Here is a 19,969-nt window from a genome sequence, read left to right as displayed (position 1 = left end):
GATCATGATCAAATAACATAGTTACTCAATATATTCTAAATAAGGACTTAGCAACACAACGTCAGGACTTGTTGTTATTTTGAGATCCCAGGCTATCTCGAAACGACTCACTTCCTCAAAGTAATGACTCAGTATCTCACAATAATGACTCAGTATCTCATAATGACTCAGTATCTCATAATAATGACTCAGTATCTCACAATGACTCAGTATCTCACAATAATGACCCAGTATCTCATAATGACTCAGTATCTCAAAATAATGACCCAGTATCTCATAATAATGACTCAGTATCTCAAAATAATGACTCACTTCCTCACAATAATGACTCAGTATCTCATAATAATGACTCAGTATCTCACAATAATGACCCAGTATCTTATAATGACTCAGTATCACACAATAATGACCCAGTATCTCATAATGACTCAGTATCACACAATAATGACCCAGTATCTCATAATGACTCAGTATCACACAATAATGACCCAGTATCTCATAATGACTCAGTATCACACAATAATGACCCAGTATCTTATAATAATGACTCAGTATCTCAAAATAATGACTCACTTCCACAAAATATGACTCAGTATCTCATAATGACTCAGTATCTCATAATAATGACTAACTTTCTCAAAATAATGACTCAGCATCTCAAACTAATGACTAACGTCCTCAAAATAATGACCCAGTATCTCACACTAATGACTCAGTATCTCATAATAATGACTCAGTATCTCAAACTAATGACTAACTTTCTCAAAATAATGACTCAGTAATTCAAAATATTGATTACATTTCTCAAAATAATGACTCAGAAATTCAAAATATTGATTCAATTTCTCAGAATAATGATTCACTTTCTCAAAATAATGACTTTGTAACTCAAAGTAATGATTCACTTTCAACTTAAAATGACAAAATAATGAGAAACTTTCATGAGTCACTATTTTGATAAGGTTTCTCATTATGTTACAATATTAAGTTATTCATTTGAGAAGTCATTACATTGAGAAAGTCGGTCTTTAGAAAGTCTTACAGGGTTTACGGGACTTTTTCATCGTACTTTTGTATTTCACTGGGCTGAATGGGTCTCCAAGCATCACTCTTGCTAGCAGGACACATTGCTTCGTTGGTAACGTGGACACATGCTGGGGAACAGTTTGTCGTAGTAGGATCATGTCTGAGAATAACATAGTTACTCAATATATTCTAAATAAGGACTTAGCAACACAACGTCAGGACTTGTTGTTATTTTGAGATCCCAGGCTATCTCGAAACGACTCACTTCCTCAAAGTAATGACTCAATACCTCACAATAATGACCCAGTATCTCATAATGACTCAGTATCTCATAATGACTCAGTATCTCACAATAATGACCCAGTATCTCATAATGACTCAGTATCTCATAATAATGACTCAGTATCTCAAAATAATGACTCACTTCCTGAAAATAATGACTCAGTATCTCACAATAATGACTCAGTATCTCATAATAATGACTCAGTATCTCAAAATAATGACTCGCTTTCTCAAAATAATGACTCAGTATCTCAAAATAATGACTCAGTATCTCAAAATAATGACTCGCTTTCTCAAAATAATGCCTCAGTAATTCAAAATATTGATTAAATTTCTCAAAATAATGACTCAGAAATTCAAAATAATGATTCACTTACAATGACTTTGTAACTCAAAGTGATGATTCACTTTCAACTTAAAATGACAAAATAATAAGAAACTTTCATGAGTCACTATTTTGATAAGGTTTCTCATTATGTTACAATATTAAGTTATTCATTTGAGAAGTCATTACATTGAGAAAGTCGGTCTTTAGAAATTCTTACAGGGTTTACAGGACTTTTTCATCATATTCTTGTATTTCACTGGGCTGAATGGGTCTCCAAGCATCACTCTTAACCTAAGTTCAATATGTGAACAACCTGCTCCAGGTCTGACATATAGACGCTCACAATGCCCATCCAGTTCAAAAACTACCGCCTGAAAAGCTGCTGAACTTTTTGAACATGGTGAATGATTTAAAACCTTATCTTGTGCACTGTACTCCTTCCATCAAGACGCCTTTGAACCTTTTTCAAAGGCGTCTCCTCAGACGGACAGTAAGGCAGCCAATGCAACGCGAGGCGATTCAGTGCGCTGCCTTTAGTGCCGGTTAACGGTGAACGGTTAAGACACAGGTAATTAGCTGGAAGATAAGTGGGTGATAGGAAATCGTAGTGTTACCTTTCTCCCTCCTTCCTCTTTTAAACCAGAGACCTGATTACGTTTCTGACAACAGAGGCTGATTTAACCCGTTCCGTATTATGGACCTCATATATGAAACACATTCTCTGGAGCCCGCCCCAGCACCATCGACGAGAGAGAGACAGGCGTAGTTATCAGGCTTGTGGAGAAGCTGCACTCTGCAGATAATCCCAGTGAAATTGCACATGGATTTCCTGTTCCTAACGTGGAAAATAAACATACTCCGGGAGAATACCGAATGAAGGGGAGCCTGAGAACATCCCTGAACCAGACTAAAATAACATCCAGAGAATAAAGGGATGTGCTAATCAATGAGCCAGGGAGTTTGAAACGTGGTTCTTGGATCACAAAAAACATAAAACAAAATAGGAAAAGCTATATTCCACAAGCAGCTGTTGGAAAAATCCGTATATAAGAAGTGGACGTCGTCATGGTGACGCCACTTAATTTTCCAAACCCACATAGCACTTAGTCCTTGTCTCGATAATTATCCTCAATCCAAAAGTCAATATTTATTGAAGAAAATAGAAACGCTTTTATCTAATATAATACTCCGCTTCAATCCATACTTTTCTGGCGTTTCAAAATCAACATTTTCACTCAAGATTATCCCAAATAGAAGCTTTGAAAGAAAATGACATTCAGCTGGCAGACGGTGAGGAGATAATTATTCACTGAATTTGACAAAAAAAAGTGGATTATAATCACAGAATTATTTTAAATGGGTCTTAATTATCATAAAAAAATGTTAATAAAAATGATCGGTAATAATAGATTATGACGGCAACCATAATCATAGTAAAACCACACTGACATGATAAGAATTTAACATGCATACTGAACCTCTACAATATAGTCAATTTTCAATTTCCAGACATCAATAATTTCACTAATTTGTGTCCCATAAATCCACTCAGGGGTCAAAGCTGTAACCGACAACAGGAAATCTTTGTTTTTCCAAAGTATAACATCATCATTTAGCAGACAAATCTGCGAGGAGATTAATTAAAACAAAACAAAATGCTTCTGGCAAATCCAGCTCCAACTGGCAGCGTTTCCACACCGAGAAATCCTCTTGGGCCGCGAGTGTCTGATAAGTAATCATCCAGAGACTAATATAAAAAATATATACACACACCCACATAAAACAATGTCTTTAACGTATTAAATGCGGTGCCAGCTGCCGTGTCACGCCAGTGATTCTGCCGTAATACGAGAGGAAACAAGTAAACAAGCGCGGGGATTTAGGAGTGAGCTTTGCATCTGTTTAAAGCGCAGTTATTTAAACTCTCTGTCATTTGTTGCCGACGAACCTGTCAGCGGAGACAAAAGCCCTGCCTCGGTCGGGACAAACGGGATTGTCAAGAAGCTCCCGTTTTAGACGCGCCGCCGAGATTTAGAGAGTCGCGAAAGCCCGTCTGACCCCAGGTAGACATAGATCAGGTGAAGGCATGCATGGGTCAGCGTGCAAATATGTGTGCTTGACGCCTGGATGCCACGTTGAGGCCCGTCGACACCTCCGTCGCGTCACATTCTCCACAATCACCTCATCACCCGTTCCAGTATAACAACATCCTTATATGACCTTATATGGTTGTGTTGTGCTACTTAAACGAAGCTCAGATAACAACACACACAGAGGGAGAGGTGCTAACAAGCACAACGAAGATGGAGAACAACATTATACCAGCTTAACATCAGCATGTTGGCGTTGTCATGGAGAACCTAATACTTCTACTGCTAAGTCCACCATTCAGGACTATATAGTCTTTTTCTAACAGGTCAAATGTGTGATTTCACTTCCCCCCTCGGACTTTAATAGTTTGGAATAAAAATAAAAGTAACACTCTCTGTGTTGGAGCTTGCTCCCTTTATGATTGTGGACTGCACCTCACTGTAAGCTCCAGCTGTGTGTACACCGCTATCAGCGGCGGCGTTTGAAAAACAAGCCGGAGGTAGCTACCTCAGCATCGCTATCGCCATAGTAATGGAAGCTCGGTATCTAGCCAACCCACAGCTTCCCATTAAAAAAGCTGCCAGGGACGAACCCTTATCAGACGATGAACAATCTACTTTTCAAAAACGCAGCTTTCTGCCGAATGTTTATCTCGTAGAACAAATGCGACGGCGCTGCAGCTGTTTGTTTGACAGACTGGTGCAAGCGTGATGCAATCGGAGAGCTGCAGGCCTCCTGTCATGTGTTCAACACATCTGATGTTGCATCAAACGCTTTGGAAACTTTTTTTTTTTTATTCCCGAATGAAACAAGAGAGTACTCACAAAGAGTGGTGGCCATGGTGCGATCGGTGGACGGCGCTCTCCTGGACGCGGGGGTGTGCACGGGTACTTCCTGGTTGAGGTGGAGAGAGAGAACACGGTTAGAGGTGGCACTACGGGTCACTAAAACCAGCTGGTCTGTGACCACACACACACACACACACACACCTGTGAGTGCAAAGAGAGGCGACCTTGAACGCAATGAACACTACGTTCCGGCTGGAAAGTTAATGCAAACATCACTTTGGTTGAATATTAATAGAGCTACTCCGGCAGTAACTCCATTATTTATTTATTATGTTTTACTTCTATTGATAAAAGGCTTAATATTAGTACGAGGCATGTCCTTGGTGCACACGGGCATTTTTTCCATTCAGTTGCAAATCATCCTCGCGGGGGGAACAAACACACCTGCGTCCAATTGTGTGTGTGTCTTTGCAAATGTGGCGGTGTGTTTTACATTTGCAAATCAAATGTATCCCCCGGTAGCGTTTAGTGACAACAAAAACACTGTATCGAGCTGAGGGAGGCGTCGGGTGTCATTTCAGAAAAGACAAAAACCTTTCCCCTCCAAAATCCCATTTAGCAAATCCCCCCCTCAAAAAAAAGACACTTTCCCACAGTAAAACAGGCATGCACACGTCCTCTCTCCCTTCCTGTCACTGTCATTTCACCTCCCTCCCTCGCCGGAGTAGCACTCACATCAAATGAGGCTCAAATCAGGGAGTAAAAGCGCGGCGTCCTGCTAACCACAGCTCCCCAGCTGCTGATATTAAACACAGGGTTGTGTCCACACCCGGGTGTTACTCCAGTGGAGATGATGATGAAGTGCCCGAGCCCTAAGGATGTTTTACAGGGAGAAGTGTGCGAGTTTGTGGTGGCTTGAGAAGTGACTGAAGCCATTAGTGGGATTGAAACATTAATCCCTCTTTGGATGTCTGATGGGCTTGTTTACACCTCGGTTAAAACCAGCGTCGCTCGGAAATTATGCATCTTGGACGCGAGACTATTTTGTGGAAATCAATTCAGTGCCAAAAAAATAAATAAAAAATGGCCGGAATAAAGTGTAAGTAAATAACCATGGGAACGAAAGCTTGATTAAAGTAACTGAGCCCCGAAAATAGCTATTTTAGAGCATCCTTCGACCTTCTCAGTGCAGCAAGACAGACATTAGAATTGAAGGCAGTCGAATCTGAGGAAGTAAACACGTTTTCAAACATATAAATTATTCCAATGTTAGTGTTGTTGGGTTTTGTTTTCCAGAAGGCACCATACGTCTCTTTGAACCTCTTTACAAAGCCGGTCAAGGGCGCCGAGTCCTGTATAGAACCCGGTCCTCAGATGGAGAAAACAACATCAGCTTTTGCACATTAAAACAGCGCAACGGCGACGATGAAATAGAGTACATTCATATCGTGGAGCCGCAGGGATCCACTTCTGCTGAATCCGTTATCTGTTTGGAGTTTGAAGAACGGGAACTAATTCATTTCACGTCACATCGCTGATTGGCGCGGCCTATAAAAAGACAATTTGGGGTCCACGAGGTGCTTTCTGATATGATATATTCCCTGAAATACAATATGTGGATGCACAGCAGAGGTGTGACAGTCCAGTGTTTCATACAACCATCTCTAAGTGTTATCTCGCTCCCTGCAATATGTTCTCTTTGGCGAAGAGGAAGAGGGTGGTGTTGGGGAGGGGGGTCTCTTCATAGCTGCGACAGACTGACAGAGTTAATAAGGGACAGTGCTTGTTGAAATGTGTCTAAACGTTGCCGGCCTGTCGCCAGAGATAATCCCTGTGTGAAAAAAAAAAAAAGGAAAAAAGAAAAAACTCAGCTAATGAAATCAATGCTGGCCATCTGGGACCATTTCATGTGTGACAAAGAGGACAGTCGAACTTAAAACCATGGTAACGGGGAGGGAAAAAGTACACTGCTAGCCTAGGGAGGTGACACCATGACACCCTCACATCGCCGCCTATTAGGGGGAGACATCACGGGCAACACAGACCCGTTCCTAGAAACTACAGCCCACATGTGGCGATTTCACATTTCTTTTTTACGCCCATTCAATTCGTGTCAGCTGTTGACATTTCCACGTCCTCTAACAAGGCGGCGCTGCGTCGAGGAGCACTTTAATGACATGCCATGCTTCACGGAGCATCTCGGGAGGAGAGCTGTCCACCTCGCTCCACTCAAACGTTCCCGCCGTCCTCCTCCGCCCTCGTGTCATCCCGCCGTTTAAAGGATGTCACTCCTAATAAGTCAATTAGCCGGCAAAAGGTTTGATTTTTTTACTCAAACCGAGTGTGATGCCGTCAGCTGTGAACAGCTTCCAACGCGGTGTGGTATTATCTGGAATTGTGTGGGTTGAACTCCTTTGCAGACTTTTTCACAAAAGGGAAAAAAAGACTGTTGAAGCACGACGGATCGAATTGGGCTGCATTCGAATGCGGCTGCTCAGAGTACAATTATAGGGTCAGATAAGTAAAATAAATGAGATATAATGTGTTAATTATGCTACCAATAATTAGCTACTAAGATGACTTTAACTCTTTTCTTCTAACTTTTCCAACAGCTTCCCAGCAGAATCCAGATGGATCCAGATCCAATAAGGGTGCTGCTCTGTCGCTTGTTTTCCATCAGATCCACCTGTCGCTCCTCCGCAAGTCCAAATACGGTCACTTCCTTCACTGGTTGCAAAAAATCCAAGATGGCGACGGCCGAAATGACAAATTCAAAGGCTTCAAAACCGTAGTCCACAAACCGACGGGTGACGTCACCATGACTACGTCCACTTCTCATATACAGCTTCTTTATGCTAAGCTAGGCTAACCAGCTGAGCTGATGAGAGTTAATTTGAATTTTGTCATATCAACATATTTAATTGTTTTTATAGCACAATATTCACCTGTGGATAAGGCCATAGCTATGACATGGAGTTTGAAAATGGCTGAAAAGGCCACTTTGCCCAAACTGGGAGCTCCTCTCTTTCACATGAATACTTTGGACTCAAATAGCTCAGAAATGGCCCTGAGTGCTTTTGCTGGACTTGGCGAGGCTGTGGTAGCGGCTCGAATCGATCAGGTCCGCTGGTTCGATATCAGGTGTGACATTTTCGAGGAGAGGGAAGAGAGAGGGCGCCCACCTCAGGGAGATGTTCTCCTTAAGATCTTATTTTTGGCTTGTTCTCTGTACTTCTTTCATTTTCCTACGCATTCCCAGTCCTTTGCTACCATTACTCTTCTCTTTCCTCTCAGTTTTGTTTTGTGGCGAGACAGCTCCCTGGCCTCCAGCATGCTCGTTATTCTGATTGTCTTACAGGGGAAGAAGGGTGGGCTGCTTTGTTCTGTTTGTCATAATTCCTCACACATACATTGTGGCTTCTCTGATTGGCACACAGCCTCCTCACACAGCCTCCACAGTGTCCTCAGTTCATTTAAAGCTGCTCTCAAACACTCGACAACAGCAAACAAATCACCCGGCTGATCGCGGCGACCGCTCGCTTCGTACTTATTTCTCGAAAAACACGCCTGACCTTCTGCAGCGATTCAAAGCAGCGAGCCAAAAAGGGGCTTGGAAGTCATTCCAGACACATTGCTATGCTGAGCAACACGAGACATGTTGTTTGTGTTCGTCACCGGTCTGTTCACAGAGCAAGTCCACTTGAGCCCGAGCTCAAGGGCACCTCGGCAGCGCCAAGGTGTTTCTGTGGCTCTGGATGAGCCCTAACAGATAATATGAAGATGTCCATCGAGTTAAAATCAACCAAGGTCTAAACATTTCAATTCAATACGGCCCAAGGTTCTGCAGCTTTGAGAGGAACCTCTCCTTCAACACACAGCTGCTTCAACACAATCGCTCAGGCTCTGTGAATAAGTGAACGAGTGAATGAATGAGTGCCGGAGTGAAAGGCTTTGTTAGTTATGTGAGATAACTGTCACCTTGAAAGCTAAAGCCATTAAGACAAGATATTATGCGCGCAAAGTTCGAATGGGTTTCATTCGGAGCATTCGCTTTCACTTGTAGTTCACATTTACGCACATCATTTTGACATGTTTGCCAATGTTATAAGTCTTTAAGCGCTTCGTCACATTCAGGTTGAAATCTCAGTGTTGCAGTGTGACGCCAAGGTCAAAGGCAGCTGTCATCCCACCACAAAAGCTGGATATATAGTTGTTTGTTTGTCGAGGCGACGGTGTCTATTTCCTTTGTGCCTTCGTTTCACAATGAAAATGATAATTAAATGTCTCAGTGTTTGTTTAAGCTGTGTGTTTAAGTCGCCTGTCATTGTGGAAGTCGCTGTATGTGAGCGGCAGCGGATGAGGTTGCTGGAGCGCTAACAGGCTATGTCTTCATGTTAGCATGCTCACTTAGTGTGTTTGTATTCTAGCGCGTGCTACTTCGCAATAAACACGAAATGCATGGTAATGTGGGAGTACAAAGTCTTGGACAAATTAAACATTTTGATGTGATAGATTAAAAAAACAGAGATCCCCCAAAATCATTGGGGTATATCCTCTGGGATTAATACATGACTGTACCAAATCTAGTACAAACCCATCCAGTAGATGTTGAGATATTTCCCTGGATGTGTGAAAAAATTGACCTGCTGGTGGCGCTAGAGAAAAAGTCAAGGGATCATCAAAGCCAATAGGACGTATCCTCTAGGGACCACGATTGTCCGTACTGACCAACATCACCGAACAAGCTGAAGTTTAGCACGTATAACGTTTATCGTGTTAACTTTTGTTGTTTAGCGAGTTAGCATTCGTGCTAATTAAAAATCACAAATCTGGGACACGATAATTAACATTTTGATAAGACAGGGGATCACCAAAATCAATATGGTATATCCTCTGGGAGTCGTTGATGGTTGTCCCAAATTTTGCCCAAATTCATCAAGTAAATAGTTGGGTTGGCGCAACTGATGGCACAAGAGAATTAAATTAGGGGATAGACAAAGTCAGTAGGACGTACCCTCTAGGGACCATGAATGTCTTAAAAGAAAAAGTCACTGCGATCATTTTTTCGATATCTGAGGTCAAAACCGTAGAAAAACACACCAAAAAAGCAGCACAAACTAATCTTATAAGGCTGGAATCTGGATCTCAAGGCGAATCGGTTGCCTCGTCTGTCACCTCCTCCTTGATGGTGTTATGCGACCGTGCGATTGTTCATCTGAAGGTCATCCCGGCTTTCATGCCATCCTCCCTACCTCCCTCTGTTGGCAGCTGCTTGCTTTTTCGCCAGTTTTTCACAAGCTTTCCCTTTTTGCAATCCAGTGGAAGTATGAAAACATTATTTTTTTTTGGGGTGGGGATGGTGGCTCTATTGAGTGTCCTCGTTGTGACTAAACAGAAACACATCAATATTTCAAGCAATCATGGGCACAACAACACGACACGGTCCAGAAACAGAGAGGGAGAAAAGAAAGAGATGAGCCAGAGGAGGAAAAGCAAGTGGAGGAAGTGTGAAAGTACATGGAGGGATGAAAAAGAGGGCATGAAAAAGTCAGACAGGAAAAACAAACCTGACAGAACAAGGAGATTTTCTCCCTCGAGTGGATTGACAAAAGGCCAAAGAACCAGACAGAGTCACGGTGAGAACCGAGTCGAAACAGAAAATGAGACAAGAAAGACAGACGTATAGCGAGCCAGAACAATATCCGTGGGGACATATGATTCACATTTATTAAGAGCAGCAACAGATGGGATATTTTCAAAATGAAGCTCTCCGGTGCAGAAGCCTGTCTTGATATATGAGCAAAGGGCGCATATATTGCTGGCCACAGCTTGTGCTGCATTTTCCTCTCAGCGAGTCATTTTTTTTTTTTAAACATAAAAGCTCGGCTGATGTGCTTCCACCCCATACCGCGTTAGAGAAAAAGGCAGTTCTCTTCGGGTACATGATGCAACATTTACTCAGTTTTCCCTCTGCTGTATTTGCGGTTCTGTCCTGTCAAAAAAAAAACAACCCTCCTCCCCCGAGTCTTCCTGACGAACAGCGCAGTGGTTTCTCCTCCTCTATTTTTCATTGTTTTCATCGTTTCTTTCATGGAGTGATGGTAAAAAAAACCTGGGTGACATATTTTTTTTAATGAATATATTGATTGAGGACGACTTGTGTTGTGACAGGTGCTGTATTAAAGCCTTGTCCAACCAGAGGGGGGCGCCGTGAATGCATGCTGACATAGCAACTACACCCCCAGGGCTGGTTGGTGTGCTGCTGTGGCTAGCCGCTAACTGACTAGCCACCTGCGCTAGCGCTCTTCAGTCACAAAATAGCTTTTCTCTAGTTTCTCTACATTTTTTTGTGCTAACACGCTAGTTTGTAGCATTCAAGCCAGGTTTTGAAGCCGGCATTATGGACGTTGCCATTTTGGATTTTTTGCAACCAGTGAAGGATGTGACCATATTTGGACTGTGGAGGAGCGACGGGTGGAACACAACCAGCAGAGCAGCAATCGTACTGGATCTGGATCCATCTGGATTCTGGTGTGAAGCTGCTAACACAGTTTCATAATTCAAGGTCAACTTTACAGCTAAGTGTTAAAGTGTTGCTGTCGTTCCATTGGAATCCATTGAAACGGCAGTGAAAAGTCAATGTTTGCTGGTGCAACCGGGCCTTTAGTCACAGTTTGACAATCAAATTTCCAAGAACCGGCATCAAATTTGCATACATGTACATAACCGTGTATTCACGAGTGACTTCCCACACATTTGCACCCAGAATCAAGCCAACACAACCACTGCTGGCCTCTGAGCTACTTCACTGGAGCCGTTTGGAGGGGATGACTAAACCTGCTGCTATTTTTAGCATTACTAGCACTCCTCGTGGAGCTTTGTTACAGGAAAGCTGGGGGGGTAGTCTAGTAAAGTGGCTACATGGATTTTTACTTCCAATTTTCAATGAAGAGGATTTCGGTCCACGAGAGTACATTTAAATTTAGTCAAATAATAAAAATACCGAAAATACATAGGACACATACGAAGGAGCTTCTATATCATCAAGATTGAAATATTTGAGTTTTGCATTTTCACCGCCGCCATCTAGGATTTATTGCAATTTAAAGTCATTTAAGTAGCTAATTGCATTTGTAGAGCGGTAGCGATGCCGTAGTAGTGACCTGTCAATCACAAGGTAGCCCCGCCCCCTAAAGCATCCCCTGCTTTCTGGTCTGTTGGACTCTTAATGGACCATAATGTAATAAATTAACATCATGCTGTATTGAATAAGACTTGAAACTAGAGATTGAGACCATAAACTCATGTTTACAATGTTTACTGAGATAATGACTTCACAGTGGAGTCGCCCCCTGGTGGCCAGCAGAGGGAATGCAAGTTTAAGGCACTTTCAGAACTGGAGGTTGCCACCTAGGGCTTTGGCAGTAAAAAAAAAAAAGGATGTATGTCCTTCTCACTCACCAACCAAAAACACGTTGGGATTTCATTTCCCAACTGTTTTAAGGCGTTTGAGTGCTTCACACTTTGGCACTGAGTTAAGTGTCTCACGGGTGGAAGCTGTTAAAAGAGAGGAGAGTCATTTAGTTTGCCAAATCTGACCCAGATCTTGTGAGCAGCAGACGAAGCAAAGCCAATGATTTGAGTTTCAAAGCTTGGCTGCAGAAGCTCCCTGTGTGTATTGGATGCTGGAAATGAACAGGGGCCATTAATGCAGGCTGGAGGTGGACGCTTTTATGGAACCGCATCCATCAATGACTGGGAGGACGACACGTGGAAACAGAATGAAATCACATAACAGGACATTTTTAATTATGCGGTAGTGTCTCTTGGTGTAGATGTCATGTCATGCTTTTTTTTCCTGCGAGCCGGGACGACGTTATGCTAGAAAACTATTTTTTTAATACGCTTTTTGGCAAGTACAGGATGCAAATTAACAGGACTTAACATTGGGGGGGATTTGATTTGGTGGGTGAAAAGATGAGCGCACCGTCTCTAGCCCCGTGATGCTAAAAGTTACAGATTGATTGATGATGTCATCGGTTGAAATTGGTTGGTTCAAGACATATTTAGTTAAAAGGGTTTTTTTTCATTGCAGCTTGACTTTTATTCAGCCTGCTATCTGACAGACGTGTGCTCATCTCCAGGGAAAGAAAATAAAAAAAAAAGTGTCAGTGTGAGAGATTGTGAAGCCTTGAAGTGGGCCCTGATGAAGCTTGGAATTATTGGAAAATGAATATAATTGGTTAATCAGAGCCTGACCTGCTTCAACTGCTAAAATGTGAAGCAGCTCTCCGGTTTGATCCGCTCTTAACGCCCCGGCGGAGTCACTCTGAATCTCTATCGCTCCCGATCTGTCTTCATCTTCCCATCCACTCTCCCCGTTTCACAATATCCTCCGATGCTCACTGAATGTAAATGACATTTCAGTCTCTTTCATCAGGCTCCAGGCTCTCTTAACGATCACTGAGCGATGCCATCATCACCACCACTACCATACACCGCGACTCCGACGATACGCTTTCAGCCTTTCCAAATAGATCGGCTGACGCACCGCGAGCCGCGATGATATTCTGGGAGTTTAAATCTACGATTGTGCAAATGTGTAATATGAGCTCATGCGTGTGGTCACGTCACCGGAGCACTCCAGTGCTACCGCTGCTACGATCGATGGATGGCCACGACGAAATGTGGTGCATTGTGATAATCAATGAGTCATTTTACTTCCAGTTCCAGCCTTTTAAATGCTATATTTTCTGGTGTCTTTATTCTTCTACGACTGCAAACTGAATATATTTTAGTTTAAGGATGGCATCTTTGGCTTTGGGGAATATTGATTTGGTTTTTCCACAATTTTCTGACACTTTACAGACTCATCATTTAATCGATCAAATAATCAACAACCAACTGTTAATAGAAGTTAGGGCTTTTCTAGAAAGAAATATATCATTTTGTACTAATTAAAGTGAGTAATTATTACGTAGAACGCTGAAGTTGCTTAAACGTGCATTCTCTCTGCTGACCACCAGGGGGTGACTCCTCTCTGGTTGTATAGAAGTCTATGAGAAAATACTCCTACGTCTCTCTTGATGTATTTTATCAATAAACATTGTAAACATGAGTTTATGGTCTCAATCTCTAGTTTCAAGTCTTCTTCAGTCCAGCATGATGTTCATTTAGTCCATTATGGTCCATTTAGAGTCCAACAGACCAGAAAGCAGGGGATGCTTTAGGGGCGGGGCTACCTTGTGATTGACAGGTCGCTACCATGCTACCAATGCTAGTTAGCTACCAAGACGACTTTAACACTTAGCTGAAAAGTTGACCTTGAATTATGAAGGTAGCTTTGTTCGCTGCTTTACACCAGAATCCACATGGATCCAGATCCATCAGATCCCCAAAAACGCACTAAAGTGCTTATTTTCCTTTACATAAATAAAGACATCCCCTATAAATGAAGGCATTAAAGTTGCTGAGAACGCAGGAGACAAAAGCAAACCTTTTGACCCCCTATGAAACCTAAAGCTTTGCTGTTACAATTTAATGTGAATTGTCGGATGGAGGTCAACAAAAAGGTCCTCGGCGAAGCACTTACTGGATAAACAGCGAGAACTTACATACTTACAGAATTGAGATGTTGCCGCGGGGATCGGCTTTTTTCGCCATGGCAACGGTGAATGGCATAGCGCTGCCTTCACATTGTGACAGTGGCATGATAAATGATTGAGAAGGAAAGCCTTGAGGTGTTTGGCTAATTGTCGAACACATATGGTCTTGTGGGGATGCGAGTGTCAGAGTACATTAGAGGGAAGATGGTCTGAGTCACACAATCATGTGTACGGGAAAAAAGGCCCCGTGGAAACGCATTCATTAGCCTGATACGTGAATGGATGATCACACCGCAACCCCCCGGGGGAACAAGAGGGACGTCTTAACAAGTATCGACAGCGATACGGAGCAGACTTTTAATTTAATTTGCCAAATCCATAAACAAAGCAACAGGGCAGGAGCCGCGCGAAGGAGGCGGGGAGCAGAGCGGCGTTTCCCCAGAGCCGAGGCGGAGAGCAACAAGTCATCATCGCAGCAATGCGTCACCGCCGCCAGCTCCATTAAAAGATTTGAATCTGAGAGTGAGACCAAAGAGATGCCTGCTCAAAGTTAATGCGATTTTTACGAGCTCAGCGCCGACGACGCCGGATCAATTCCTCCAAAACACACGGTGGCTTTTAGTTTATTTAATGTTTAATGAAGTGCGTTTAGGAACGGTGGCGAATATTGATCTGTCGGGTTAAGATTTTCCTTCGTCAATGTGTCATTGGAGACTTTTCTACATGGTGAATAGCAAAATGCACACTCTTTAAAGGGCTGAAAACGAAAAAGGAACATAAAAGCCAAAGGTTTTTTTATTTAATGGTTGAATACTGCCTTTTGAAAAAAGCAAAGCATATCATGAAAGCTTTCTTTTATTCCTTATTTTCATTGCATATATTTTAAATTCCTTAATTGTTTAATATTACCTTTATTTTTACTCTTGTTTAAGTGTTATGTTGATTTTCTTCTATTTTAGTACATATTCCACTGAATATATATTAATTATATAGTGACTGTTGTAAGATAAGAGAATTCTTTATTTAAACTACAGCGGCGAAGACAGAACAAATATAATGAATAAGTAAAGAGTAAAAATAATCATATAATCCTATACTGGAGTGGTTGAGTTGACATTATTGCACTAATGAACTTATGAATGTTGTATATTGCATAGAATACACTTTATTTTTACTCTTTAGTCTTATATTGTTGCATTGATTTTACTTCACTTGGTTTACATTAATTCATCGTAATCTTATTGATATTCTATGTTGCACTTTAGCATTACTTGTCATACACTTGATTGACTGTCTGAATTCATGTCGAGGCAGACAGCACCTAAAAACCCTCCCCTCTTCTTAATTAACCACGTTATCCAGGTGTGACTACCTCTACCCCGCCGCATGAAATCCCTTTAAATTCTTTTATCCTGCGTTATATTTACCAAACGCATCAGAATTAGACACGTCCCCAATTATGCAGATCTTGATCATCTGGAGAAAAGCCAGTTTAAGGCACCTTCAGGCGTTGGAAATGAACTCCAATCAACAGCAGGTGATTAGTGATTGTCTCCCTGCGATAAGAGTCCTGATTAAGAGCACACTACATTGATCCTCCTCCTCATCGAGGCGGTTTTTTACATCCCACAGATGCGGCGCTGCCACCTGCTGGACCACAGCAGACACCGCAGCATGAACGAACACCAAGTATTTGAAACATTTATGTTATGTAACTAACATTTTAATGAGCTAGTGCGGAGTAATGGAAAGCTTTCTAAAGCACAACATTTTTGATGTGTGCTTCTGGGAGTTTTTGCGACCAGAAGGCCGGACAGACCTGCCACACACACACACACACACACACACAAAAAAGAAAATATGCCGCATCATGCCACATCTGCCAGAAACGTGGACCGTGATTTTGGCCACAGCTGGGCGGCCCACCTGGGAATCCATTCGTCATTGTTATGGCCGGCTGTCCAATGACATTGTGCCGTTTAAATAAATGAAATGGGGGCATAGGAGGAAAAATACGGCGCATCATCAAATATTAAGCTCAGCCTCACAGATGAGTCGGAGACAAGGTCGTGTTTTATAACCAGCCAGCTCCGGCTCCTCTCCTCTATCTGGGAATCTGGGAACGCTGCCCGTTCACTCCATTAACACGGGGCCATTTCTTCTGTTAAGAAAAGATAGGAATAGACTACAAGCATACACGATACAATGCCAAGGCAGCGTCTGGCATGCAGACATTTAAAACAGAAAGAAAATGATCTTCCTCTGGGTTGGAAATGAAAACTAAATGTGCATCCGATGAAAAACGAGTGGAAAGTCGTCAGCAAACGTGGGCCAAGGGTGGAATTTCTCTGGATCGATTCTCCACAGGTGTTTTATCCGTTCTTTTTAATCACGCATTGATTTGTGGGTCGCACCACAAAAACATGCATTTGATTTTCAGATTCGGAGAAACCTTTTTCACACTGCTGTGGAAAGAATAACAAAAGAAAAAGCTTATTAAAACGATTTGTGTTCAGGCGTTGATGTAAGCTCAGCATCGTTTTACTGGGAAAGACTGCCAGGATTTCCCAGCTATTATTTTCTTATGTGAAACCAAAAGTCAGTGTTGACTTTATTTAATGTTACACTAAATGTTTTGATCTTATAATGAACCTAAGCGAGTTGTTTTGTTATAAAAGTGCAGCCTTGATCCGAGAGAAAGCGTTCCCTGGACACATAATGGAGAAAGCAGTTTAGTGGTCTGTGAGTGTCGGCGGATCATTTACCCGTACGGTTGTCACTACGACTGACCGCCTTCACATTACTCAGCCTGATGATTGTTAATATAAAAGGTCTTACTCCCTCATCTTTAATTCATCCAACACAGATTACACTGGAGCCCTCTGTGACACGTTGTTTGTCAGACGGCTGAGAAGAAATCCTCTTAATGGTGAGTTTTTACACGAATCCTAAAAAGGTCAACGAGATACTGGAACAGCCATAATAAAAGCAACGTGGACGTCTTATCTCTGGTGGCTGTTTTGGCTCACATCACAGCATCCCAAACACAAAAATAAGGACGTATCAGCCTTCACGGCTGGGCCGGGAAGCAAAGGGAAACGTCATAAGATGCCAACTGCGCCTGGCTTTAAGGACGCGGCTCATTAACCGCAGTCAAATGTTTCTCAGGACCCAGATGTGATTGGATTGTAACGGATCCACGTCTCCCTCGACGGAGAAGCTTCGCGCTGCTTCCAGCAGCAGCCGACATACCAATTACAGAGTTATTTTTAAAATCCTGCTTAACCATAAAGCCCCCCCCCGAAATAGGTCCTAAATAACAGGGTGTCGAATATCAACCCAGTGGCACTGCACACACGCAGCCGGTGTGCATCTGTGCCACCGCCGCACGCCGGGAACCACGTTCCCCAGAATGCATCGGCTCTTTTCGCAGGTTTTTTATTAAGAGTGCAGCATCTTCGTCGATGTCCGGCCACATGAGGAGCAAAAAGTAGGTCATCCGGGCCTTTTGGTCCTCACCGTCAGACGTTTGGTAAAGGGGAGGGTTTCTCATAATGACCCGCTTCACTTCCAACACACTTAGATTTTCCTCTCGGAGAAGCCAGCTGAGATGGAAAAACAAAGCAGGAGAGAGAAGGCCTCCCTCCTCTCTGGTAAAGAGACGTGTACTCTCAGCGTTTTTTTTTTTTCCCCCAGAGTCAACAAAATGACGGAAAAACCCAAAATGACCAGCGACAATCGCGTGGAAGCAAATGGGGGGAGATAAGCAACATCCTGTGTTTACAATCGCACCCAAACACGGGTCAACGGCAACCAATATCGTCCTCAACAGTCATGACTCGAACGAACGAGTGAAATCTACGTAGTGTACAGTTTCACCGTTCAGAAACCAGATCCGGCGTGCCTCAGACATGACCTCACAGTCATCTCACCACCGACTTGACTTTTTCAAGCTTCTCTGAAGGCATTTCTACTTGACGTATCCAGCGTATGAGACGTGGCAGTGACCTAGCGGCCAATTCACCTGGAGGAACTTGAACAAGAATGTAGAAAAAGGGAGACTTACTGCGTTTGCTCCAGCCGGCTTCTCAAACATCCTCTTCAGGTTATCAAGTGGGATGTCAAAGCGCTCGATCCTCTTCGCGGCCAGCGGATCCTCTCGCAGCACTGGATCGTGTGGCGTCTCCACCTGTGGACCACAGGAAACGAAGCCCGAGGTCGCCGACACTGCTCTCGCCACCTCCTCCTCTCCATTTCCTGATTGAATTTCCATTGTTGCAGAGAAACCGTATCTTCCCCCCCCCGCCCGCTTTTCCCTTCAGGCTGGGGCTCCAAGAGGAAGTGTATTGTGTGAGGTGATTCAAGGGGGTGAGGAAGCGAGGGTGGGGGGGGAGAAAGAGGGTGTTAAGAGAGGGTGAGGAGTCGAGATGGAGATGCAGGAGTTGCCGGGGTTCCTCTCTGGAGTTGTGCAGGCAGAGCGAGTGGCTGGAGGGAAGAGGAGGAGAAAGGAAAAAGTTCACAGGGGAAGTTTTACCCCCCCCGCCCCCCCGCCCTCTAATTACTCATGCATACACAGAAGCCTATGTCAACTCACATGCGGGCTCAGAGAGGCAAATTGAGATATGATTTGTAAGAGCAGGCCAAAAGGAGTGACGCAAAGGAAAGGAGAAAGAGAGAGTGGCTGCCAGAGGGAAAAAGGAGGGGAAGAGTTTTAACTGGAAAGTTAATGCTTTGTTTGCTGCACGCATTCTGATTTTACTCCTATTTTTTCAGCCGGTGGCAGAAAAACAGCAGAAATAAGTTGAAACGGAAATTTTAAAAAAAGTCTGAAAAAAGTTCATCATCATTTCGTCGTAAAACACAGACATTAAACGGACTGACTGGACTGGTGACATCACCCTGAATTGACTTGGTTTCAAGGCAACTTTATCAAAAGAGGATTAAACATAATGGAACAGATAATTAACTGTGACTTTTTCTGTTCACTGGTTATGTAATTACTTTAAATGAGTAATATGTAATGAGCGATGTATTAGAGCATTAAAGCACATGTAGAAAAATTATATTTGGTGTGTTCCTTTATGGTAATTCCTGTAATTTTTCCCCTTCATTGAATGTGAAAGCTCTTTGGCTAGTAATACAGGTCAGAATAAAACAGATAATATTTGCAATTACCATTTTTACACATTAGACAGTGGGACAAAAGCTGAGGAAGCAAAGCCGGCATCAACAAAAAACCAGGATTAAAAGCTGGCGAGGATCAAAATCTGCTTTATCTTTTGACCAACTGGTAAGTGAACATCTGCAGGTTTTCAGGAAACAGATTAACAGCTTTTGGCCTCACCCATCCTCCCTTTAACATCAGGTCTGGGGGGGGTGGCGGGTGTAGGAAAGCTCATTATTCCTGAACAAATCAAGGAAGAACCATAACGACTCACCCGCTGAACTGCCCTGCATCCATCACGGTGGGTATATTGTTCATTTTTCACCAGCTACACCAGCACTTCCTGGGGAGTGGTTTCCTGCACTCTGTTATGGCAAGAAAATGGAAATTAACACCTTAACTTCCTCTATGACTCACATCTACATACACATTTAAAGTGTGATTTTGATTTTGGAAGAAGTGGGGCTTCATTGGCTGGAGTCGACATTTTCCCCATCCAGCGTTCCCCAAAGGCTCTTATTTTGAAGGGATCAAATTTTCTGATCCTATTTGAATTGTGCTATGAAATACACACATGCTTTTTTTGTCAATTAAAAAGATAATTTTACATGTCAAGAAAGTTTAATAGTAAAGCTAAGCTAAGATAACGTTACATTTGTGATGAAACGTAGCTAAGCTAGCAAGC

General features: G+C 42.8%; 1 protein-coding gene across 1 annotated transcript in view; it reads right to left on the bottom strand.

Moving 5' to 3' along the window:
• Nucleotides 1-18,594, bottom strand: part of xirp2a (xin actin binding repeat containing 2a) — a 39,891-nt gene extending 21,297 nt beyond the window's left edge. The window contains exons 1-2 of the mRNA XM_084003967.1: nt 18,187-18,594; nt 4,552-4,621 (exon numbers count right to left, since the gene is read on the bottom strand). Coding sequence (XP_083860093.1) covers nt 4,552-4,621; nt 18,187-18,393 — 277 coding nt within the window. The 5' untranslated portion in view covers nt 18,394-18,594. The remainder of the gene's footprint in view (nt 1-4,551; nt 4,622-18,186) is intronic.
• Nucleotides 18,595-19,969: the final 1,375 nt, after the last annotated feature.

Source organism: Eutrigla gurnardus (assembly GCF_963514095.1).
Source record: "Eutrigla gurnardus genome assembly, chromosome: 24".
NCBI classification, from domain to species: domain Eukaryota; kingdom Metazoa; phylum Chordata; class Actinopteri; order Perciformes; family Triglidae; genus Eutrigla; species Eutrigla gurnardus.
This window is presented reverse-complemented; position numbering and strand designations above follow the sequence as displayed.